The sequence below is a fragment of the Elgaria multicarinata genome, chromosome 2 (assembly GCF_023053635.1).
Source record: "Elgaria multicarinata webbii isolate HBS135686 ecotype San Diego chromosome 2, rElgMul1.1.pri, whole genome shotgun sequence".
Classification (NCBI taxonomy): domain Eukaryota; kingdom Metazoa; phylum Chordata; class Lepidosauria; order Squamata; family Anguidae; genus Elgaria; species Elgaria multicarinata.
Window position 1 is genome coordinate 91596956 of NC_086172.1, and position 26551 is coordinate 91623506.

Here is a 26551-nt window from a genome sequence, read left to right on the forward strand (position 1 = left end):
AACCAGCTGGTTTTTCAATGGGGAGAGACAAAAACACAACTAGAGAAATGACAATCGAGCCAAATTTGCTATCAGGTTGCAACTGTGAACAGTCTGCAAACCTGTCTTAACAGCCAGTGCGGTGTAGTGGCTAAAGTGTCGGACTAGGAGTTGGGAGATCCAGATTCTAGTCCCCATTCGGCCATGGAAACCCACTAGGTGTCTTTGGGCCAGTCACAGACTCTCAGCCCAACCCAATTCACAAGGTTGTTGTTGGGAGGATAAAATGGAGGAGGATTATGTATGCCGCCTTGGATTCCTTGGAGGAAATGTATTAATACATACATGCATTACTTATCTCCAATTTGGACAAGATGAAACCTGCTTCCAGCAAGGGTTACTATACACATCAGATGGCATTGACTGGTATGCACATGGTCACATGCTGTCTGATTTGTATAATAACCCTTGCCAGGGTTGGGGTTTTGTGTGTGTGTGTGTGTGTGTGTGTGTGTGTGTGTGTGTGTGTGTGTGTGTTGTCCAAACCTGGCAAGGTTTGGGGTGGTTAACACACCATCCAGAACCCATGGCTTGCTATAGGATTGTGGGGTGCTTTGTTAACCATCCCAACAAGCCACGCTCACTGGGTTCAGACAACATGAGAAGCCATGGTGGTGGCGGCTTGGATTGGTAACTTGCTAGTCAGAATAGATACTACTGGGCTGGATGAGCAAATAGTGTGATTTGAAATAAGGCAGCTTCCTATGTTCCTGCAAACCACGTTTCCACATGAATCTGGCCATTTCTTTAGATCATGTTTTGAAGGATCAGGAATGTGAATGCAGCTACAGAGCATTCTCATGTTCACAGAAGAGAATTTGAAAGCATGTGTGTTGAAGTCACTGATCACAGCCAAAATAATTAGCTGAAAAAGACTGTAATTATTGGCACTTTTAGGAACAAAGAAACCCAACCTCTGAATTACATGCAGTTTTGCTCCCAATTCTCAATCTGTTCAAGCCCATCTGTGAACCCCCTATTAAGTACAATATTATTTTCCACAATTGTCTTCTGAGGTCTGACACACAATGCATTTGCCATTTCAAAGCTTTGCCTTAATTCATGTAGGATAGAAGCTTAGTTTGGCTGCTTCCAGACAAATGGCTCCTAGTGCTAGCAATCAAAATTACACTGTGCAAAATTACTCCTCCTTTAAGGGACACAAATCTTATGCATATTTAGACAGACGTCATACGACGCCCAGCATTCAGGACTGCTGGGAATTGTAGGACTTTTTTCTGCCTCTACATGCATAGGATTGCGCTCTAAGAGATATTTTTGTGGAAAGAAAAATAGTGGAAGCAATGGAAAAACACATCAGGGTTACAAGAGGAAGACGATGTAATTTGGACAGACATCATTCTGTGAATGATGCAGGGTGATTCCATGATGAAAAGCCTCATCTTGGAAGGACCCTTTGTTAAAACAGGGAGGTTGGAAATACCTGGACTAAGAAAAATGCACAAGATGGCCCTGTTGTCTCTTTCCCTTATCATGTCAAGTTAGAGATCACATGAGAGTGTTCCAATGTTTTCCAAACCTCTTCCTCTTTTTCTCTAAGGCTTGAAAACAAGTTGCCTCCAATCCACCCCCAAGCCCCATGTAAGTCATGTCCTTCACTATTGCTTTTGTGTTATTTACACAACAATGTTCTCCTGAAATATATTAAACAAGAACTACAAGCTCCCTTTGAGCCATCCATCAAGTTGAGATGGGGGGGGGGGAAACATTGACATGCTATCATTTTAATGTAGGCTTTAATGAACATTTAATACTTTTCTATTTTTATCATGGATATTGTTTATCCTTAAAATGGTATGTAACTTATGGAGAACTAGGGTGATGTAGTGGATAGAATTGGACCAGTGTGCTGACAACTGGTCCCAAAATCAATGTGTACCAGCTTCTTTCTATGGGCTTTAACAGTTGTTTAGTCTGCAAAAATCAGCAAGTGAAGCTTTTAATTGTATGGTGATAAATATTGCCCTCATTCAGACAACACGCTAAACCATGCTGCTTAACCACAAAATGGTTAATGGAATGCATGCATTCCTTTAACCATTTTGTGGTTAAGCAGCATGGTTTAGCGTGTTGTCTGAACGGGGCTATTGTCACCATACAATTGCCCTGGTTTGAGTTAACTAGGAGCAGGTGGTGGCAGGGAAGAGACAGCGCAAGAGGCAAACAGTAGCTTTGCCAATGAGTTACCCTCCAAGGCTGGCACTGAAACTGCTCTCTGCCATCTTAGCAGTCATATGTATTAATATTCCATATCTGGTAACACTGAGCACAGAAGATATTTTCCCAAATGAGACAGTTTCATGGCTACGGAGTTGTCTTTAGAAGAAGGGCTTGTCTTGTGTGCAAAATGGCTGTGGAAGCCAATGGGCATTCCAAGAACCATAGAATCATAGAATAGTAGAGTTGGCCTATAAGGCCATCGAATCCAACCCCCTGCTCAATGCAGGAATCCACCTTAAAGCATACCTGAAAGATGGTTGTCCAGCTGCCTCTTGAATGCCTTTAGTGTGGGAGAGCCCAAAACCTCCCTAGGTAATGGGTTCCATTGTCATACTGCTCTAACAGTCAGGAAGTTTTTCCTGATGTCCAGCCAGAATCTGGCTTCCTGTAACTTGAGCCCATTATTCCATGTCCTGCACTCTGGGATGATCAAGAAGAGATCCTGGTCCTCCTCTGCGTGACAACATTTTAAGTATTTGAAGAGAGCTATCATGTCTCCCCTCTACCTTCTCTTCTCAAGGCTAAACATCCCCAGTTCTTTCAGTCTCTCCGCATAGGGCTTTGTTTCCAGACCCCTGATTATCCTGGTTGCCCTCCTCTGAACACACTCCAGCTTGTCTGCATCCTTCTTGAAGTGTGGTGCCCAAAACTGGATGCAATACTCAAGATGAGGCCTAACCAGGGTCGAATAGAGGAGAACCAGTACCTCACACAATTTGGAAGCTATAATTCTATTAATGCAGCCCAAAATAGCATTTGCTTTTTTTGCAGCCACATCACATTTGCAACATAGCACATCCAAAGAGAGAGAAAAGAACAATATTCTACTGAAAAGGAGGAAGCCCCTTGAGAGAGCCTAAGCAGCTCCATTCTGCATAGTTCATTTGTATTTCACTGATATCAGCCCCTAAGCCCTTGGCAAGAAGTGGAATACAATTGAACTGAATTAAATTTAATAGTTTACTTAATAGACTCCAAAAGCAGAGGTCCATAAAGTGCTCCCCATAATGAGCATCTCTTCCCTCTTCTGGTGAGTGTGACAAACCCCAGCAGCTCCTCCTGAACATGGATCTGAGGTAGGGGACTGCACCTGCGCCTCTGAAGCTCAGTGTGACATCAGAACCAAGACCTATCAAGATTTGTGGACCTCTGTCCAAAGGGTGCTAATAAAAATTCAAGAGGAGTTTGACTACATGTTTATAAAAACATGAAATTCATCATTTATGGGTATTCCTCATACTGTGAAGGTGCACTAATTCCACATTAAAATACACCTTAGTGACAGAGCTACTATTTCTCCATCTACTCTTCATTTTGATTAAAGTAGAAATGAGCATTCTCTATAAGCCTCGTTACCTTATTAATAGAGTTTGGCGTCTGAGGAACCTCATCCTTCAGTATGGACAAGCTGTTTCCTTCCATGTCTTTCCCTGAAAACACAACAGCATAAGTAAAGCACTGAGGATTTACGTATGTGGAAAACACATAGCCACTAAAATAAATACCTTGTAAAAGGCTTTGCTTCTAAAGGAAACAATGGCAGAAAGTGTCACATATCCAAGCAGGAGCTTTAAGATTACGACAAGAATATGATGAGCAGTTTAAGATAACCATGATCAGTCCACTACTGCAGAACGCAACATAGAAGAATGATCACACAAAGAAGTTACCAATATCGGTTCGAAATAGGTATGAAGTCTATGCCAATAAGTACAAATGATTTGTGCCATTTCTGTATATTACTTGAAAAGCAGACTATTTGCCATTTGCTGCAATTTGCCAACCCCTGGTTCACACATGCATGCCCATCTGTTCTCCATCCTTGTCAGCTGAACATGTGAAGAGACTCCACTGAAAAATGTAGTGTTTGAGGCAACCTTGAGAGATATGAAAGTCCCACCCATGGCGTTAGGTCTGTGATGGCCCCCTTTGTACATATGTAAGCTATTGCTTGATTTGTTGAAGACTGTTTTTGTTCCCTGGGGGCTTCCTCAAAGCACAAAACACTCTGCGTCTTTCATTGATCGTCCTTGCTTCATGCCTGGAATAAGAATCAGTTCTGCCCCTCAAGCAACTTGTATTAAAAGAAAGAAGCTGAAACTAACTTGTTTCATGGTTTGGGAGGCCTTCTATGAATAAGATTTATAACCTCTGCCTTAGGCTAAGATCCTAGGCAAACATTTACTGAGGTCAATGGGGCTACTGTCAAGTAAATATTAGGATTAAGGACATCCTCACCCTGTCACACTCAGAGGTGCCTTAAAGCTAGGTATTTGTACAATGGTGTTTCCATGCACAGATGATTATTGAATGAATTTATCTTCCTTTCCTTATGTATTCATTTAGCTGAAAGAGAACATAAAGTCCAAACTGCCAATAAATTTTAATGGGAATCCCAAGACTGATTCATGGTTTACAAAATGCAGATGATCTTCTTTGGCAGTTACCAAAAAAAAAAAAAAAGTCACACCATTCCCTGGTTATTGATTTATGCCTGAAGAAGAGAAAATGCTGACATCGTCCTCCCCAGACCTATGAATCAGTTCTACTGCCTCATTTGGCACATTAGCAATATTTCCCATGCTTTTTCCTTTTCCCTATTAACAACCTCAGGCAACACACATTTACTTGGAAGTAAATCCCAGTGTTTTCATGAGGACTTCAGCCAAAATAAGTGATAGATTGCCAGCTAAACATCACTTAGCAGCATTCACCTAACACTTTTGTGAATCAGCATTTAACCTAAAGCTTATACAGTCTCTTTGTTCTGTATTAATTATGCTGGGTTTGACAGGAGTCAAACTTAAATGCTTCTATAGCTGCTTCAAAACTCACCTCTTGCCATCTCCAAAATAAAGGAAGGCATGTTTTATACAAATACAGAGGGAAAACCTTCTAGGTTTAAATAATGCTAAGTTGCATTGCTGCTTAGAAAAACTGCATACATTTAAAAACCATGCATGTATGTTATTCCCAAGGCCTCATAACCAAATCATACCAATACCATAAGCATTGACAGACACACTTCAAAAGAGAAAACTCGATTACCTTAAAATAATGAGCAAGGGGGAAAAAGAAGTTCTTAATAGCTGTCTTCGTAGCCAAAATCCATCCCTATCAAAATGTAAAGGGGCAGGTACTAGAACTGTAACCCCAGACTGCTGGGCTCTCACTGACAGGGGAAAACCTGGATAAAAGCCTTGATACTGGAACCTCAGAGTATTGTTTGTTACACTCACAGATGCCTCCCAGTGCTTCTCCCATGAGATAACATGTTACCGGTGGGTAGCCTGATCCCTTTTAAACAACAGCAGTGGTTTTTGCTTGCTGTTTAACACCAGGTCCTCAGCCTTCCTTTGTTCTTCCCCTTCTTCCTGGTTCAGTTTGCTTCTTTGCTGCTAAGCAATAATGTTGGCTGATCACTGATGGAGCCTTAATTGGCTTAGAGTGGTGGGGAGGAACATTTGCACTACTTTCACATATTATTATTATTATTATTATGTTGTTGTTGTTGTTGTTTTTAAGGCATAATACCCAGAAGAAATAAAGGATGGGGTGAGAAAGAGAAGAGCTACTCGGTCCATGATGGTTTACTACCTTTCATTGCTAAGGATGGAGACCTTGTGCCAATGGCTACAATCCTGTGCACACTCATCTGGAAGTAAGCCTGACAAACTCAGTGGGAATAAGTGCTAAGTAGTCATGTATAGGATTGCGCTGCTAAACAATTGCAGGAAAGGGGGGAAATTGGGATCAGGTTGCAAAACTGCTGCAAGAAATGGAATAAATGTATATTAAGGGGCACAATATCTCTGTGTCAGGCAAAGCAGCACTTGCTGGATTTCTGCATTTCATGAAGATAGCGAACAATAAAAGGTTGGCCAGAGAAAAAAGGGAGGCAACCCTGCTAGTTAGCTATGGTCTATAGAACAGATAGTATGCTACCTAACAGGTACTAACCACTGTGCAACGCAGGACTGTCAACTTTATTGCTAGCCCTGCTACTAATACTTGTAGGGTGACCATATGGAAAGGAGGACAGGGCTCCTGTATCTTTAACGCTTGTATAGAAAAGGGAATTTCAGCAGGTGTCATTTCTATGCATGCAGCACCTGGTGAAATCCTCTCTTCTTCATCACAAGAGTTAAAGCTGCAGGAGCCCTGCCCTAGGCACAGCACTAGCTCCACCCCTTCTTTGGAGCTAGAGATAACAATGCCCCCTCACACCTGCATTGTGGTGGGTGCAAAACAGAGTTGATGCTTAAACGAAACAAAACTCTCTCGAAAGAAAGAAGTTGTGGTACAACTACTCCTGCCAATGGTGAGCCCTACCTTTGAGAAACGGACGAGAATTTCTTCTCTCTGCCGAGAAATTCAGTGAAAATGTTTCCCCAGTTTCGTTGCCCCAAAATAGGGTGGAGAATCTTGCAAGGTAAAGCCCTACATAGTTTGGGTCCAGGCTACCTGCGGGATCGCCTTCTCCCGTACAACCCACCCCCGCACACACAGGTCCTCTGGGAAGAATTTACTCCAGCCAACAAAAACAAGGCTGATAGCTATTACCCAGAGAACGTTTTCTTCTGCTGCTCCCAGTTTGTGGAATGGCTTGCTGGGAGAGATTCGTCAACTTAATAGTCTTGCGGAATTTAAGAAAGCCATAAAGACTGATCTCTTACGGCAGGCCTACCCACTTGAATTTTAAATTTGCCTTTTAATAATGTGCTGCTTTTAATAACGTATTAGTTTTAAATGTTTTAATTAGTTATATGATGTTTGCATTTGTGTTGTACTCCACCTCGATCCAGAGGGAGAGGCGGGTAAGAAATATATTATTATTATTATTATTATTATTATTATTATTATTATTATTATTATTACCATTTGTACACAAGTCTAATCCTGAATTGATCGCATGTGGATAAATGTACCTTTCTTTAGATTAAACAAAAAAGGTGTGGGGGGATGGGGATGATAAGAAACAGAACAGGATTCAGTCTTTTGTAGCTTTTCTTAACCTGGTGCCCTCCAGTTGTTTTGGACTTCAGTTCCCAGGATTCCTCACCGTTGGTAAGGCTGAGTGAGGCTGATGGGAGTTGTAGTCCAAAACATCTGAAGGGCAATGGTTTGGGGAAGACTGGTATATTCAAGCCCCTTCTCTATCTATTACGTTTTCCCAACTCAATGGTTCTCAAAGATAAGAAGACCCCCTTACGAAGGCTTTGGATAAATGGCATAGGTCAGAATAGGTACTGCTGCTGTTTGCATACACACACAACCTCTTGGTTGTCTCACTGGAATCAGTCTGGGATTATACTGCAGGAGCAGGATTTTCCCAATGGGAACTGTAGTTCTGGAGAAACACAGCTTCTGGGGTCCCCAGTCAGTCATTCACCATCCTTGCGCTTTTCCAGTAATGTATCTATAAGAGAATCTAGCAGTTCAGTGAGGCAAACAAACCGTGTTATTTGAACAGGGATTACTGCAGCATCCTGCCAACGGCTCCTTTCACCTCTGTGCTGGTTCCTTTTGAGTGGGAGCAAAGTAGCAGCGAGAAAGAGTTTTAAGGCTGCAAACTTCTGCATACTGACATAGGTGAAAATCCTGCTGAACAGAGCTGAACTTACACCCAAGAAAACACGCACAGGACTGTATTGTGAAGCCATGGAGTTGGGCCTTTCCCTCCTTTTGATCTGTTGTTACTTTAGGGGTGTTATTGTTTTAATTCTATTATTGTTTGCTATTTTATGCTGTTGGTTTTCTCTCTCTCTCTCTCTCTCTCTCTTTTAATGATCGTCTGCAATTTTGTTTTTGTTTTTAGTTTTAAAGGGACTTTATTTTGGACAGTTGTGATTGCTTTTGAGGAAGAGCAGGACAGAAATCTTTTACAATAAGAGCTGTGAGCCAAGAGGTCTCGATTTCAAATTCCCCCTCACTCATGAACTTACTGGGTACTCTTAGGCTAAACTAGACTTGACATGATTGGATTCCTCGCATTTGTTTTTTCAAATTTAATAGCAGCTTTTGGGGTAGAAATCCCATCAGGACTGAAATGTGGGGTGGGGAGGGGTGTTCCTTCATACTATTTTCCAAATTCAGATTCCCCTTCCTCCAGAACTGCTATTTGACTTGCAAGGCAAAGTTCTAGGGTGGCCAGGTGTCCTTTATATTTTAACAGAGAGCCAGTGTGGTGTAGTGGCTAAAATGTTGGACTGGAAGTTGGGAGATCCGCGTTCCAGTCCCCACTCGGCCATGGAAACCCACTGGGTGACTCTGGGCCAGTCACAGACTCTCAGCCGAACCCACCTCACAGGGTTGTTGTTGTCAGGATAAAATGGAGAGGAGGAGAATTATGTACACCACCTTGGGTTCTTTATGCAATAACAAATAATAATTAAATAAACAGAGGAAAGTCCTCAATTTGAAGGGCTGCTGGAGGACCATCCTCTGCTTGAAGGACTGTCATGCTTAATTCTGGTTTAAAGCTAAGAGCCATCAGAATTCTTGTCTATCAGCAGTGTGCACCTGGGCAGCAGACTGAACAGGTAGGCAGACAGGTCACAGTATTCCACAGTACACTGAGATGTACAGTATTTCTAATAAAATTAAAATAGTTATATCTAAATTTGTATCTATGCATATAAATTAGCATGTGCAAATGTTATGCAAATCGTCTTCTTTTTTTATGATGCATTTCCTCTTTTTTGGTGATTCATAAGTGGCCACCGTAGTCAAAGCACACAAGGACCATACTGTATGTGCAGGGTGACCATATGAAAATGAGTACTGGGCTCCTGTATCTTTAACAGTTGTATAGAAACGGGAATTTCAGCAGGTGTCATTTGTATGCATGCAGCACCTCATGAAATCCCCTCTTCATCACTACAGTTAAAGCTGTAGGAGCCCTGCCTTCTTTTAACTAGAGTGACCAGATACAAAAGAGGTATTGGGGAACTCCATGGTTTGTGGGAAATACACACACACACACGAAAAATCCCTGAGCATGGGGTGGGGGTGAAGACTTCAACAACACTCAAATGATGACTGAGCATGCTTAAAGGGCACAGAATTCTGATGGGCTGTTGGGGGGAACAAAATGACAGACCAGGGATAGGGAAAATGGAATGGAGCATTCTGAAAGAATGCTTGGCTGGTTGGCTAAAGCCCTGAACATGACAATGTTGTGTTACAAATAGCAGTAAATACTATCAGCAACACGTATACTACATTAAACAAGACATCCTTCTTCTCCTGTTGTGACTTTCAGAATAGGCCTGGTTCCATGTTTGGGGGAGGCCTAGGGAAGCTACCCTTGGTGGACCCCCATCCCAGCAGACAGGCTGTAGCACTGGGTAGAGCTCCTAGCATGGGCCTATGCCTGTCTACAGTACATGCACATCATGTGGGCCTGGAGTTCCACTCAGACCCACTGGCAGCATCTACATTGGGTCCTGCTTGTACCCCAGCATTTGCCCCATCATGGCAAATGTTGGTGCCTGACCTGACAATGTACAGGTCTTACAATTTTTAAGCTTGCAAGATCTACCTTGTTTGTCACTCGAGCCCTAAGAGCCACCAACCAAAGCCAAGTACAAAAATAGTGGTTCAGGAAGGTGGACATAGATCGATGGGACAAGGTGCCTTTAAGCACATACTCTGCCCAGGACTTTGTTTTTGGTATCAGAATTGGAGCTCCCTCACAAATCCTTCCCCACACAAATCTCCTATTTCCTCTCAAGCTTCCCTGAATGATAAGGGTGTGTGTGTGTGGGGAACCTTTCTGATATTGTTGTTTTTGTCGGAAACCACTTCCTATCTACTACAAATCACCCGGAGATCTACCTTCTTCCCACCCCTGATGTACAGCGTATTGTAAAACCCATGGAGCACACACTGACCTGGGCTGATCGGGTAGATCTCATTATCGGCCCCAAAAAACAAGTTCCGGGTCAGCTTGCGAGGATCAATTTTCTGAGGAGTGGATGCAGCAGGGCAGAGCGAGAACCTGCGCCGAAGAAAGTTCTCTTCCTTCATGGCATGTGCTGTAGGGGTTTTCTGAAAGGAAGGGACAGAAATAACAGTGTCAAAGTCACAGGAAACCTAAATGTCACACTCTGTCCAATTTTGTTTGCATTTGCTACTTTGAATCTTCTCATTCTTAAACTGAGTGCTGGGTTTCTATTAATACAGCTGTGGCCAAACAAAAAATTTTTAGTGTGAAGTTACAGGTTATTGCTGAAAGTTTGCTAATTTCAGCAAGTAAAACTCTGCCTTTCATCAGTAGGTAAGGTTTAAATATATATACTTTTGGGGGGAATGGATGGGAAAGTTGTTTAAAACTGAAAATTACACATCATAATTCACCAGTAGCATATGATTATAAATCGACTGAAGAAAAATTGACCCAAGAATATTACCAAAACAAACAGGCTGGGAATCCAGACATCAGTGGGCAGCCTTGTTAATACCTGACAGTCCCCACCCACTCACATCAAGGCAAGTGTCAGCTGGGCCTCTGCAGTTGCTTTAGCCACAACATGACTCAAATGTTTAAAAAGCCAGTTTTGGCATTAGTCCTTCACAGAAAGCTTCTCTGTTCAACTAGCATGTGCCTAGATAGTGACAAGAGGCCTGGCATAACTACCCTCTCCTTTTCTGCACTGCCAAAGCAATACCTACTGGAACAGAACTTTCACTGCAATTTTTAGCAGGGACGGCCCAAGACATCTCCTGGGGTGAAAGACAAGATGGCAACCCCACCCACCCCAATTCCATGTATGGAAGCTGATCGGTTTTAACTACCAGTTAAAACGTTCTTCAACACTGGTGATAAGAGAGCATACTCTGCCACACTTGAGGGTAGCAGGTTAGCATAGGAGGCATTTGAAGGATTGACAGAGGGCAGTCCTCTGTTTGATGGTGTCCTCTGTTTGAAGGGCTGTCCAATCCAAGATGAGTTTAAAGATAAGGAAGCTTACGAAAGAAGAGCCACAGAAGTTGCCCACCAAAGGTTAGCACCTTGACTAACCTCAGCAGGCATACAGATCAGCTGGTCACAGTTTCATGTACACTGGGGCCTGCCTGCATTGGCTGCCTGTACGTTTCCGAGCCCAATTCAAGTTGCTGGTTTTAACCTATAAAGCCCTACATGGTTTGGGATTACAGTATCTGATGGAATGCCTCTCCTGACATGAACCTATCTGTACACTGTGCTCAACATCTAAGGTCCTCTTCCGGGTGCCTACTCCAAGGGAAGCTCGGAGGACGGCAACAAGGGAGAGGGCCTTCTTGGTGGTGGCCCCCCAACTGTAGAATTTATTATTATTTATTTATTTATTTAGAATATTTATATACCGCTCCCCATTGAAAAATTTTGGAGTGGTGTACAAGATAAAATGAAAATAAAAACAGAATAAAACAGTTAAAACAAAATTTAACAAAATCTCCCCAATGAGGCTCCCCTGGCGCCAACATTGTTATCTTTTTGGCGCCAGGTCAGACAAGACTTTTCTCTTCTCCCAGGCATTTAACAACATATGCTAAGTTTTTCTTAACTGACCCCAGAATAGTTGCTTAAATGAATATTGTCTGTTTTTATGCTTTTTATGGTTTAAAATTTTGTATGTTTTTAACGTTTACTGTTTTTAATCTTTGTAAACCGCCCAGAGAGCTTCTGCTATGGGGTGATATATAAATGTTGTTGTTGTTATTATTGTTGTTTTATGCAATTGGTATCCTCTTTCAACTTCTTTTTGGGGGGTGGGGTGATAAATAGGTGGCTATCCTAAGGGCAAGCCATGTGGTAGACTCAGCTCTGTCCTCCAACATCTGAGCACTGCTTCCCCCCTCCTGCTACCCCTGCATCTGCTACCTGAGGTCTGTCTCAGTTTGCCTAATAGTAGGACCACCCTCAGTGTTTTATAGTCACTTATAGTCAGATATACTCCATATCAGCTTCTTTGCTTCACTCAGGGGTGAGCGAAGCAGTGGGAAGTCTGGGGGCAATTTTGGCCCCCAGCACTCCATATGGGCCACACTGGGAGGGGGGGGTATGCTGTCATTTTGCATCCAACAATTCAGTAGCAAACTGCTTTAGAGCACTCAATAGTACTAAAAGGACTAAATGTAAGGTTTAAATTATGGATAAACTCTAGTATGCAGCACTAATCTGGCCACCACATGCTGACCTTGTGATTGCAAAGGACAGCTTGGAAATCTGTAGAGAGTAGGGAAGGACGACAATGTGCAGTGGAAAAGCAACAGAGCTTCATGGTGTCTATGGTGCTTGAAGTGCCAGCCACAGTGCATGAGGCCAAAATCACCATGCAGAACACTTTGGGAAGGACAGGACGGGAGGCTCCTTACAGGGGGACAATCCCACAGCCCCTTGCTGTTAGGGGAGCAGGTTCTTACTGATTGGCTCCTGCCTGCCACTTTCAAATCCTGGGACCAGCACTGGTAAATGCAAACCTAGGCCTCTGAGCAACAGCTGATATCTGCTGAAAGCAGATGGAACAGGGCCGATCTATGCTTCAATGGGCTTATCCAGCACCATTTTGAACTGGATAGAATGTTCTGTTCTTAGTAGATTAGCAAATAGTAACAAAAATGGACAGTGCTCACGTGAGGTAAGTCCACTATTTTAAAGAAGAACAAAGTGAAGGGAGGATGTGTCAGCAATGGATCCCGTACACCCAAAACAAGTAAACAGAGTGATACAAGGAAGCTGAAAGCAGTGGAGAAGAGCAGTGGGGAATAGGGCTGTATTAAAAGAGAATTACGAGAATCCATCTCTATAAACGCAGAGGCATATGTTGCCACTGCAAAGTTAAAATGTGCCCACTAAGGGTTCTGTTTGTGTCAATTACTCATTTGAGGGGGAAATGTATTAATATATTGCCCTTGACTTATTGCTGGAAATGACAGTATCTTTGTAGGGGCAACATCAGGCATCCAATAACTTTCTCTGCCTCGTATGTTTCTTGCTTAGGGATGTCACCCACTCAGGCATGGCAAAAGCTTCTGTTCTTTAAGACCATCAATATTTATTTATTGCATTTTTATACCGCCCAATAGCCGAAGCTCCGTGGGCAGTTCACAAAAATTAAAACCATTCAAAGTATAAAACAAACAGTATAAAAACATGATATAAAATACAATACAAAAAGCACAACCAGGATAAAATCAGCAGCAGTGCAGAAATATAAATTTAAAATACAATTTTAAAACAGCAAAGTTAAAATTGAATTTATACACTGTTAAAATGCTGAGAGAATAAAAAGACACTGTGTGTGTGTGCTTTCCCCAACCCAAACACTACAACAATGACCCAGTCTCCTCTCCATTTTGCTGATGTCTGTCAACAACTGTAAGACACCTGCATGTCCTGAGCTTATTAAGATCATCTAAGGAGGCTTGCTTCAGATCTTAACCATTCAGAAGCTAAACTCAAGCAGAACTTAAACCAGGACCTTTTCTGCGGTGACCCCATAGGATTATAGATACTTCCAAATGAAGCCCATGTAATCCTCCCTGTATAGGCCATTGGGAAGGCTTCTGCTAGTTTATTGCAATGCTTTTGGATGTTTGGAAATGACTGATATTTTATCATTGTTGTACACTGTATTTTTGTGATCTTGTAAAAACAAAGTTTGGCTGCATTCGGACAACAAAATAGTCAATGGTGGGTTAATAGTCAACTCCATGGTTGATTATCAAGGGGGTACTCCCCACATGATATTATTATAATCAATCTGGGTGTGGATTAAGACAGTGTCTAATTGACTATTGGTCAACAGTGTGTTTGATTCACACATCCTTGCCCTCTCTCTCCTTCCCCCTCAGTCCTCCCACTGGTATCCCATCAGCCACTGTGAGTTTTTCCAGCTGGACTAGAGCAGCAGCTGCCGCTTTGGTTGCTCTTGCCAGGGGGCTCTGTAGTCACCAAAAATAACCAGCCATGTGCGACAAAATAGTCAATGGTGCCCAACAGACAACACGATAATCAAAGGTTGTTTAAATAATCAACTCTGCACAGTGTTCATTTTTTGCATTGGTTATTTCATCTGAGTAACCAACCATGGTGTGCAAAAGTCCCACCAGACAACTCAACAACCTACCGTTGACTATTTAACACACCATTGGTTATCATGTCATCTGAACCCAGTCCCTATATCTGCTGGCTTGCTGTATGTCAAAAGGCTGGATAACTAAATGATCTGGGATGGTATCAAACCTGCCCAATAAGGGAGAGATGAGAGTTTGCATACAAGGAACCCCAATGTCTAATAAAATCTGTTCTACTAAATGGTAAGCATATTCTGTTCCCTCTTTTTTCCTTTTATTACTTCCACATTTCTCAGTGTTCTTCAACACTGCAGTCAGTGAGAGCTGGGGCAAACCCATGGCTGAGACCTCAGCAAGGCAGTCAGAGGAGAATGAACTACATCGACCAATGGTCTGGCACAGTTTTCTTCAGTAGACTAGTTAACTAATTTTTTTGATAGATTAACTGGGGATGGGGAATTAATTTTATGGGATTATTTAATTTACAATGCTGTGAATTAAGGGCAAGTGTGTTTTTATTTTGGTCCTGGAGTATTATTATAACAGGGAATAAAGCAAGAAAATATTAAAACTGTATTTTACTTCTCATAATTAGTGGCATCATAACAGCAGTAAGGCAGATAAGTGACAGTACACAAACACAGATAGAGTAGAATATCCAGAATATTCTCAAAAGAAAATAATGAGATCAGTAGTCATGTTCTCCAAAGAAGTGCAACTTTTTGACAATGGAAGATGCATTGCTAAATTACATTTGAAGTGTGGATGTGTTTCTTAAAATATAGATTAGACTTCAAGGAATAAAACAAAAGACCCAGCTATTTAATCACAATTAAACAACAATAACAATGAAAGTGTTTAGGAAAATTCTCTGCATCTAGGAAACTCCTTAATAAATCTTTAAGGGTGGAGATCTGGCAAATGACATACATGCTCACCATTTTACGGTAAGAGAAAGCGCAATCAAGCAACAGACAACCTTTTGTACTTTTATGTGGAACAATAAGCCCTTATGGAGTCCGAGACAGGAAGCAGCAGATAAATCAGGTCATATCTGCTGAACTATTCCAAAAAACTGACATTTAATCCAAAATGTTCCAGATGTGGCAGATCTACTGGGGTTTATCACTGAATTTGCAAAATGACACTGCTGAGCGAAGCCAACTTTCCATTTTAAAAGTAACCAATTGCCCTACCATGATGTAACCCTACTTTGGCATGCCTCTTAGGCCCAATTCATACATTATGGCAGCAATGTGGTTGCTGGTCTCCATGTGAACCACTTATCTTAACTTGTTCTTATATGGTAAAGATGTACTAATTGCACAGAAAGGGCAGGATGAATGTAATGTATGAAAATGTATGAAAGGACAGATTATGGGTCAATGTTACTGCAGCTCTTGCCATGTTGCATTGCTGCTCCCACAGGTTCTCTTGTGCACTGGAGTGGGAGATGGAGCTGCATGGGAAGCAACAACTACAAAGCTCTCATAATGTAAGAATTGGCTCTTACTTTAGGCTTCCCCAAACCAGAGTTGTGATACTACATGATACATATGGGGCAGAACAATGGAAAGGTGCATGCAATGGTGCATGCATGTTGTAGAATATTGATCATGTGTAGTAAGAACATAAGGAGTGCCATGCTGGATCAGACCAAATGTCCATCTAGTTCAGTATTCTGTTCACACAGTGGTCAATCAGCCCACAGGGCACCCAGAAGCAGAACATGAGTGCAACAGCACCCTCCCAACCATGTTCCCCAGCAACTTGTGTACATAGTTATAATATCTCAGACGCAAAGTATGTTTACTTCATAGATACACGCTCACTTGCCTTGCCTTTCACTGGCTTGTTTGTTGAAAGCTGAGCAAAACTGCTTGGGAACGCATAAAACAGATCCACAAGCACACAAGATTTCATAAACTATTATAGTTTACCATTTGAACTGTGGCCAACTTTTTAAAAGAAAAAGAATGGGAGCATTTTGACCTTGTTCATGTCATGAATGGATCTAATAGCATTCGGCAATTACTGTTGGTTTAACGTTTCCTGTGCAGCTATGACACCCAATATTTATCAGCGAGCTCTCGCCCTTCTCTTGGGATGGAATTATTTAGCAACTTTCCAGTGCTGATTAACAGTATTAATTAGTTGTGTGTTGCTAGCAAGCAACATAAACTCTTGCTTTGTTGAACTTCCTAACAATTTTCTGGCATTCAAGATGCACAGTGATTACGTGGCCTCTTTATAAAGAGCCAACAACCCTCTGACAGCCAGCAGCTTCCTTGACTACTAGAAGCAATAAGCAATATTGGTCTTTCTAAAGAGAACCTTTCAGGGAGCGTCCAACTGGGAAGGAGGAGACTCAGGTCAACAAATGTGTCTCAAAAAGGGTGCAGAGCAAAACAGCCCACAATGAGGGATGGTCCTCGTCAGTGTTTAAAATATGCTTATTCTTTATATTGCTATCTATATTCCTGTGCATAATGTCCAATCATGTCATTGACATTGGGTGTGTGTGCATAGGCTTCAGGTTTTTGCAATTCAGAGATTCACACTGGGCCTCAGCCTTTAAGAACAAGTCTCAGGACTAAACCCAGCTTCCAGTTAAGCCTTGGGGGGTACTAGGTTCTGCAAGGGCTGGAAAGAAAAAGAAAAGGCAGCTGTAGCAAGAGTGATCTTGCTACAGGTGGAAATAAAATTTCAGCTTTTAAGACTGAAATCTTTTAAATGTGGCCACTTTTCAGAAAATATACAGCATTAAACCAATGTGGCTATTAAATAGAGAATTAGATTTAGCAATGAAGCTCACAGGGTAACCCTGACCTGGCCATTCTATCCCACCTAACAGGGGTGCTGTGAGGATAAAATGCTGCTTAAAGTACACTGTGGGATGAAGGGCAGGATTAAAATGTAGCAAATAAGTAAATAGTGGCCCTGTTCAGACGACACGCTAAGCCATAGTGGTTAAGCATTTTGAGCTAAACTTTATGGCTTAGTGTGTCCTATGAACCATGACTTATGTTGTGTGAACCATTCTTCACCATAGTGGCTTCATGACCATGGTTTAAACACGCTCACTAACCATTTGCTGTGGCCTAACCATGGCTTAACGTGTTGTCTGAAGAGGCCCAATATGAGGAGTAGTAGTAGCAATGAGCTTCAGGTGCTTCTCAAATCCCTTCTCTTTCCAAGGCAATGTAGAGGGGCCATTTGGAAAATTTTGTTTCTATTTTAGATTAACCACAGCTTCTTGTGACGACACCAGAGGAGAGAGCTCTGCTTGCTGCTGCTTAAGACCTAGGCCAGAGGGTGTTTCATCCTGTTCCTACTACCATCTGGGATTGAGAGCTTTTCTACATGAGGTTGTTAATCACCTGTATCTACTTTTGGTTTTGTCTCTACATAAGGAGCCTTTCCTTTCCTACATTTCCACTACGCAACCCCTAGGTGGCATTGTAATATAGTGGAACAGCAGAAACAAACAAGAGGAAATCAATCTGTCTTTCACTTTATCAATTAAATGCCACATTTTCCCTGCTCTAAAAAAACTTGCCAGAAATGCTGGTTAGACACTGGAGGGTCACATCATCATCTAAAGAGCTGTAAGCATCCATGAGAAGAGACAGCCACCAGGATTGTTGTTGTTTTTTTGCAGCAATGGCTGATGGGATACCACTGAGAGGACCGGGGGGGGGGGGAAGGAGAGAAGGCAGAGGAACTGTCACTAAAACATTGCAATGGATTTTACTCAACTCCATGGTAGCCCACAGTGAAACAACAGTGGTGTTAGAACATGTTGTGTGGAGAGTACCTCCTAAAAACTCAACCGCTGAGTGGAGTTTTCACACTGCATTGACTAACGTGTTGTCTGAACTGAGCCAGTGCTACACCATGGTTCAAAGTTACATCTAAATGCAGCCATTGTGTTGCAAAAGTCTTATCATCAATCTGAAGGTAATGAGAATAACATTCTGCTAAAACCAACAGAACTTGAGGATCTTCTTAGTCCTTCTGGGATCTACCCTTTTCTGGGATATAGGTAAAAGGTCCAATGCTTTAAAGCATGTCTTAAAATCTTAGCAATTATATTGAGGGGAGTCTGGACTTACTGTACAATCTCATTCTAATTTAATTACCTAAAACCAGAAGTAGATCTTAGAGAAAACATTTATAATTCTTGGGATAATCTGATTTTAAAATAAATAATTAAAGCATGGAATAGAGTCCTTCCGATGACCATGATTTCATATATTAAACAATGAACTAATGTGCTTTTTCAAAAATAATTTCTTAGAAAAATATCCCCTCAAAGCGTTGCCTTTTTTGGGAATTTAAGTAGTCTAACATCTTCCTATAGAAGCAAATCTTGTTATTGGATAAAAGCCCTATGAACATAAGACACATCATTATTGGTAATTAACTCTGGTGGCTTTTAAATGAAGATGTGCAGTTAAGATGCATCTTCTATATCTCCATGCCAATATTTGGCCTATGCTAAGATAACTTGTCCATCTCACAGGATTCAAACAGAATGGACATCTCTAAATGCATAAAAGGATGAGTCTCAAAGGTAATAGGGACTAACATATCAGTATGTAGCATTTTTCTAAACTTGAAAATAACTGACTGAATCTTGATCCTGCTCTTCAGGGCTTATATACACAGAAAGAAACCCTGACATGCATGCTTGGCTATTTTATGTCAGCAGAAAATTCCCATTGACTAGCACAGCATAAAACTTATGCAGATTCATAAACCTTCCCCTTCCTGTAGAGAGAACTTGTGAAACAGCTATAAGGTAAAGTACAAGTAATATGTGCAATTATCAATACAGCAATGAAAAAGAAGGCAATGTCTTTATTGAGGGAATTTGTTCCTTCTTCCCGTTTAACCAACCACAGGGTTTCCATCTTTCTTCCTCACAAAGACTCTGTGGCTGCATTCAGACAACACAATAGTCAATGGTGGGGTAATAATCAACTCGACAGTTGTTTATCTAGGGGGTACTCCCCACACAACATGATAATAATCAACCGTGGTGTGGATTGGGATCTCCGTTGAGTTGACTCTTAGCCATGATGAGTTGACTCACTCATCTCCAGCCCTCTCTCCCCACTGGAGTCCTCCTGCTAGTATCCCATCAGCCTTTGCTGCCAAAAATGCATCCTGCCAACTGGACTAGAGCTACAGCTGCTGTTTTGACAGCTCTTTCCTTGTGACTCTGTGGCTGACGAAATAACCAATGGTGCCCTCCACACAACACCATAACCAATGGTGGTTCAAATAGCCAACTTTGCACAGTGTTGGTTATTTGCATTGGTTATTTCGGCCAAAAAACCAACTGTTGTTTAAAAAACTCCCTCCATGCAACACAATAACCCATGGTGGATTAAATAACCTACCACTGACTATTTAAAGCACCATTGCTTATCCTGTTGTCTGAACCCAGACTGTGCCTTTAACAACTGCCTGATAAGCAGAATGAAAAGCTGACCAGATGTATTTATGCCAACACCATTAAGTCATACAGAACTAAAAAGGAAATCCTCTGTAAAAAAGAAGAATGATAATCCTATACAATTCAGAATCAGAGGTGGGTTGTTGTTTTTAACAAATGATGCTTTGATCTGTTTTAAATTTTATGTATCTTTAATTCCACTATGAAGACCTAAATTGGATAGAATAATATTTCAGCCTCTCCCAACCTTGTGCTCTCCAGATGTATTAAGAGTATAATTCTCATACCCCATCCCAGAATATGGGAGTTGTAGTCCAATACATCTGAATGTAACTGGGGAAGGGTGAGAGTTGATTTTTAACTAGCTCCATTGTATTTTGACTGCCAATGTTCTCAGGGTGCAATCCTATGCCTGTTTAGATAGAAAAGAAGTCCAACAACTCCCAGCATTCCTCAGCCAGCTATGGCTGACTGGAAGGATGCTGGGAGTTGTCATTCCCCCCCTTCTCAATAGGCATAGGATTGCTCCCTAAAACTATACTTAGCATCATTCCAGAAAATGGCCAATCTTATTTCTCCCCTGGTTGTTGTTGTTGTTGTTGGTTTTGGTGTGTGCCTGCTACTCAGGCTGAAATTTAGGGTTACAACAACACAGCTAAAATTAACTCCCTCACCAAAATAGACAGCAGAAATGTTCACTTCCACTGTTCTTTTTTATCTATCCACACTGCTAGCAAGACTGCAATCACGATTTGGGATTTCTAATTAGTATCAGTTAAAATCAACAGTAAAAATAGAACTGCACTGTCTGCACACAGCTGGGATTGAGAAATGCTAATGGAAAAGTACCAAAGCAATGGAAGTAAGCAAAAAAACGGGGGAATGGTTCTTAAAATGTGGGTAATTGAAAAGAAAAAATGCTTGCTAAGGTTGTGGAAGGCTGTCTTTCTAACTGGAGAAAGTGCAATCAAAAGGTTATAAAGAGAAAATGCTCCGCTTAGCTTTGACCTTGCAATGCACACACACAGTCTGCTTGATCTTGGCCTTTTAGAAAAATGCAGTCAGGCAAGTCCAGAAACACTGATACCAACATTAAATAAATACACTAATTAAATTAAATGGAGGTGTCATTCACGGGTGGAACCCATTAGGCTCTGTCAACATGTTTTTTTGCCAGCCTTTGAATACACAGGACTTAAAAGCCTGCCTACTGATACCAAGGGGGTAACTAATATAAAAAACAAAGCACCATTTGCAGCACTTCTGCCTCCATGGTCATTATAAATAATAGAGAAGCCATAAGAATATGAGTACATTCTCTAGAGGAGGGGGTGAGCTTCTTGACCCCCATCTCTTCTGGCACCCTTCCATGAGCCCAAAGCTGTTATTAGAGCCTTAAGATTTGGGTTTTCTTCTGTTTGCTTGTTTCTGGCTCTCATGACTCAGCAACATGTTTAAAAGCCGGAAGACACCATGGAGAAAAACACACACGTGAGCAGACACCAAACCCAATCAGACACGTCCAAATGTCTACCTAGTACCTCTAGGGATACTAGAGGATACACTATATCTGCCTTCCCCAACCTGGGGCCCTCCAGATGTTTTGGACTACATCTACCAGCATTCCTGGTCATTGGTCATGCTGTCTGGGGCTGATGGGAATTGAAGTCCAAATCATCTAGAGGGTACCTGAGTGGAAACAACTTTGCTACATGTTGCATCAGTGCCCAATCTGACCAAACAAAGGAGCATTATTTAGAAAACTTATAAACTCGTCACTTGGCTTTCTCTCATCCAATCTTAATGTGATTAGCCAAAAGATTTCAGGATCTGTTTCTTTAAACCATTATTATATACTGCAGCTTGCTCTTCCAATTGTGTTCCACAGAGTAATTCATTTTTCAATTGTAGCAGACTTCCAGTGAACTATTAGCCATTATGTAATCAAACATAAATATGGCAAATCCACCCTGAGCTGTGTCAGAGAAGTCTAATGATTACCTGACACTTGAAATGCTAAGAGATGGAGCATGCTGGAATTGGCTTCTTGTTGACCTCCAATATTTGATTTCAAGGTGCCAGTTTTGACAAGCAAAGCCCTAAATGCTTTGCTGCTGCTACAGATTCAGGAAGAAGGGATAACTTTGCCTACTGGCAGATCCTCTTTTTAGAAGAGCCAGTGTGGTGTAGTGGTTAGAGTGATGGACTGGGAGTCAGGAGAATTGGGTTCTTGCCCCCATTCGAACATGGAAGCTCACTGGGTGACTTTGGGCCAGTCACAGACTCTCAGCCCAACCTACCTCACAGGGTTGTTGTTGTGAGGATAAAATGGAGAGGAGGAGAATTATGTACACCACCTGGGGTTCCTTGGATAATATAATAAAATAAATAAATAAATAAATAAGGGTTCTGCAATCTCCAAAGAATTACAATAGGCAGCTACCATTAACATTAACCTTCTGACATATCCTAGTCTGCCCAGCTGCTTGGGCAGTTCCTGAATTTTATTCCCAAGGATTCTTCCCTTCAGCTCAACTCTAGGAAAAAATAAAAAGGAAGGCACTTTTAATTTACTTTTTCAAACTCCAGAAGAAACAGAACTTAACAAAACCTAGCAACATATTTTAAGAACCCAAGGAGTAGCTTAGCAACCATGCAGTTTTGCATGATGGGAAGGCTTTAGAGAGACATTCTCTTTTAAAGCAATATAGCCACGTGTCCATAAAGAAAGTTTTGTTTTGTTTGCGGGGGGCAGAGGAGAACAAGGAAAGGCAACAATCACATACATGGAATCCAAAATCAAATCAATAAAGTCAATTTAACTTAGATACTTTCATGTTACCTGCATGACTATATACAGAACTACATGGAAAAAGGAAAGTCTGAAAAATAGCAACTTTGGCCTCCTGATTGAATGCTCAGAGTGAGAGCAAGTCTCATACAGTGAAATTCCCTTAGCAGAAACTTCTTTTGTCTAATAATGGATACCCTCCATTTCTGATGTCCGTAGTCTCAGCAAATCAGAAAATTACTTAGCTGCAGGACTGACCTTCTTAATGACTCTAAATGTGCATTTCAAAAAACCATATGAGTTATTGTGTAAAAGAGACTAGCTTCTGGACCAGTATTTGGACAAAGGTCACACTTCCCAGCAGGCTTCCAAATCACGAGATGCTCTAGGGGGCACTGCTGAGCTACATCAGCACATAGGGATTTATCATAACCATACTGACTAAAGACCACCTTCATCACTATGTCCTATCAAGATCTCTAACACTGACTAAGAGTGTGCCCTAAGCAATACCATAATCCTATGTACTATGGAGAAGCATTCTTGGTGGCTGCCACCAGTTGTGAAACTTTTGCCCCTCAGGGACTCAAAACAGAATGGGAAAGTGTGGTAAACTTTCTATTTGGGTTGGGATTTTTTGAGGGCTAAAGTTAAGCCAGGAAAAGCTGGGTGGTTAGTGTTTGTCATGTTTTTAGCTGTTTTATTGGTCCTTAATCTGAAAGTGTCAATGGATGTTATAATTGCCATTGATGCCCAGTACTACTTACTCTGACAAGCCTCAAGATCTACAAGACATCAAATAGATGTCTTTTTAGTCCCACCAGTGAAGATCTTTTCCTCTTGAGATATGGATCGAACCTACATACAAAGCATGTACACTCCTCCTGAACGATAGGTCCTCTTTTCCTTCAGCCTTCCTGCTCAGGCTTCAGGAAGAGGTAGGTGACATGTGAGATAAATAAATAAATGCAGTAAGAGAGCATTCCATATGGCTTTTGCCTTCAAAGACTGCAAAGAAGAACAGAAATGGGGACAGACAGACACCAACACATTCACCTGACAGTATCAGTCTGATGAAACCCTAAATACCTGTTGGGACATGAAGTGCTTTCATTAGAACAGAAGATTTCGACAGTGATAGGAATTCTTGCCTGAAGGATGCTAATTGAAATTCATGTGGGAAGATTTAGTCACATGGCATATTGCTCTCTCCAGCCTCAAAGAACATGGAGACTCTTCTCTGGGTCATAGAATCATAGAATAGTAGAGTTGGAAGGGGACATAAGGCCATTGAGTCCAACCCCTGCTCAATGCAGGAATCCACCCTAAACCATACTTGACAGATGGTTGTCCAGCTGCCTCTTGAATGCCTCTAGTGTGGGAGAGCCCACAACCTCCCTAGGTAAATAGTTCCATTGTTGTACTGCTCTAACAGTCAGGAAGTTTTTCCTGATGTCCAGCTGGAATCTGGCTTCCTGTAACTTGAGCCTGTTATTAAGTGTCCTGCACTCTGGGAGGATCGAGAAGAGATCCTGGCCCTCCTCTGTGTGACAAGCTTTTAAGTATTTGAAGAGTGCTATCATGTCTCCCCTCAATCTTCTCTTCTCCAGACTAAACATGCCCAGTTCTTTCAGTCTCTCTTCATAGGGCTTTGTTTCCAGACCCCTGATCATCCTGGTTGCCCTCCTCTGAACACGCTCCAGCTTGTCTGCGTCCTTCTTGAATTGTGGAGCCCAGAACTGGACGCAATACTCTAGATGAGGCCTAACCAGGGCTGAATAGAGAGGAACCAGTACCTCACATGATTTGGAAGCTATACTCATACAAGGCAGAGAAACTCTTACTTAGTACAAGAGTTTGATCACATTATCCTGTTTAACTTTGGTTATTAATTTGAAGATGAAAGCCCAAATTAACACCTTAAAGCATGTTTATATATACAATCATACTCTCAGTCTTGTAGCCATACCTCCTTGCTCAATGCATTAGCTTGCTCTCATTGCTTGCTTTGAATTGCTCATGGCCAAGGCCACCAACTGCTCAGAGTAGTAACTCTGACACTGCAACCCTATACATGTCCACTCAGAAGTAAGTCCCACTGAGTTCAGTGGGGTGTGCTCCCAAGTGAGTGACTAGAGGACTGCAGCCTGAGTAGATACCCAAATAGACAGCTAAAGAGAAAAGGCCTTAGCTACTTTGCCACCATCTTGGATATATTCCTGTTACCATCTCAGGTATATCCCTTCACATTGTAAAAAAACTTCAGAGATAATAAGCTGTATTTTACTTACTAGTTGCATCTGTTCACAGTTAAGTCACAAACACAAATGACAGGCAACAAGCATTATCTATCTGGATGATACCTAATTAGGAGGCAGGTAGTAACATATCTACCTATTAGTTCCAGGTTTCTCCTGCATGATTAGTACATAATGAACTACTGTCAGGCCTCTAATTTCTTTGGAAAGAAATAAGCACGTTGGGCAATACATGTACCTTTCCAATTTTCCTATGCATACTTGGGGTGACTTCGTTTACTTTGCCTGGATCTTGAAAAGCCAAAAATCCCAGGACTCACAGCCATTTCCAAAATGGTAGTTCTTTTAAATTCCAAGAGCTTTCTGTGAAAGATGATCACTAAATGCTTAGAGCTGACTGACTCCACTCCACCCAACTACTTCATCCTCTAATTTGTTGATGTTGAATTGGACTCAGAATACTGCTGGTTATCTTATGTCTTTGTGTACTGCAAAGGGGGATTGCTTCTGAATCAAGTTCCCTCATGGCGGAGAACAGCACTGAATTCACAGGTGAGGTTCTACCGGAGGAAGAGGAATATGTTCCCCATCAACAGTGGGAAAGGGCTATATGATTCTGCTTTATTATACTGATTGGCAAGTGATAGGATCAGACATCAGTGTGGTGGGATTCTGGGGTAGAATAGCATGTCAGCAATGCCAAATGATGTTAATGGATCTCAGACCAAACCCACTGCTGTAGGCTCTACATCTTGACCTCAATCTACGTAGTTATATATCAGCTCCCACTCATATTAAAACATCCTTAGGAAGATCTGAGATAAAGGAACACTGTGGGGGTACATTATAAAGGTTGTCAATGAGAAAAATAAATACCCATAGGTTGAAGTTGAGTCAAACAACATGGATTTAGAAGAACTACTAAAGAGATCTTGCATTGGAACAATATTCTTTAGCATAACGTCCTATGGCCATGTTGATTCTAGGGATTTTCAAGGTGCAATGGTGTAAACAACAACAACAACAACAACAACAAGAATCTACCTGGGGCCCAATCTGTTTCATGTAATGGTCCTTGAACAGCATAGCATAGCTGGGTAGGAGAATAGGGAACATTTGCAAAGTGGTGCCCTAAGACAGAGCTGTGTGATTCCATCTTTGGATGTAAGTGAAAAGGGATGAGGTTTCTGATCACTATGAAACCAGAAAATGACTCCTCAGCTCAGAAAGCTCATGGGATTGGATTTGGACCACAAGTGTCTAGGAGTGGCTTCAGATACAGGTCATTAGCATCACACATTCAAAACAAGAAGAGGAAGAGGAAGTGCAAGTGAGCAAAAGCTAATGTTGACGAAGGCTTGTTACAAGAGGGGAAAATAGGCCAGCACTGCAGTTGTGTCAGGCAGGGTAGATCTACAGCAGCGAAAGCAGTTTCCAAAAGTGGCACTAGCCCTAACGCAGTCAGATTTACACAACAACTATAACAAATATTTATTTTCCTCACTGCCCTTTTCACAGTTTCTGTGGAGGACCTGCAAGAACAAATGTAAATCCGCTGATCAGAAGTGGCAGCTCCATAACCCTATGAGGAAAAAAAATCCAGCTGTCCGAAATCCAACCCCTCTCTCTCTCTCTCTCTCTCTAGTTCAGTTTCAGAGGCAATCCATAACCATTCTGTTGCAAAAACATCTGATA

General features: G+C 41.7%; 1 protein-coding gene across 2 annotated transcripts in view; it reads right to left on the reverse strand.

The window, feature by feature from the left end:
• The window catches only part of OSBPL5 (oxysterol binding protein like 5), a 188217-nt gene that overhangs the window by 51644 nt on the left and 110022 nt on the right, over nucleotides 1-26551 (reverse strand). For both annotated transcript variants that reach the window (XM_063117173.1, XM_063117174.1), the window contains exons 2-3: nucleotides 10176-10332; nucleotides 3637-3710 (exon numbers count right to left, since the gene is read on the reverse strand). In XM_063117173.1, coding sequence (XP_062973243.1) covers nucleotides 3637-3710; nucleotides 10176-10332 — 231 coding nt within the window. The remainder of the gene's footprint in view (nucleotides 1-3636; nucleotides 3711-10175; nucleotides 10333-26551) is intronic.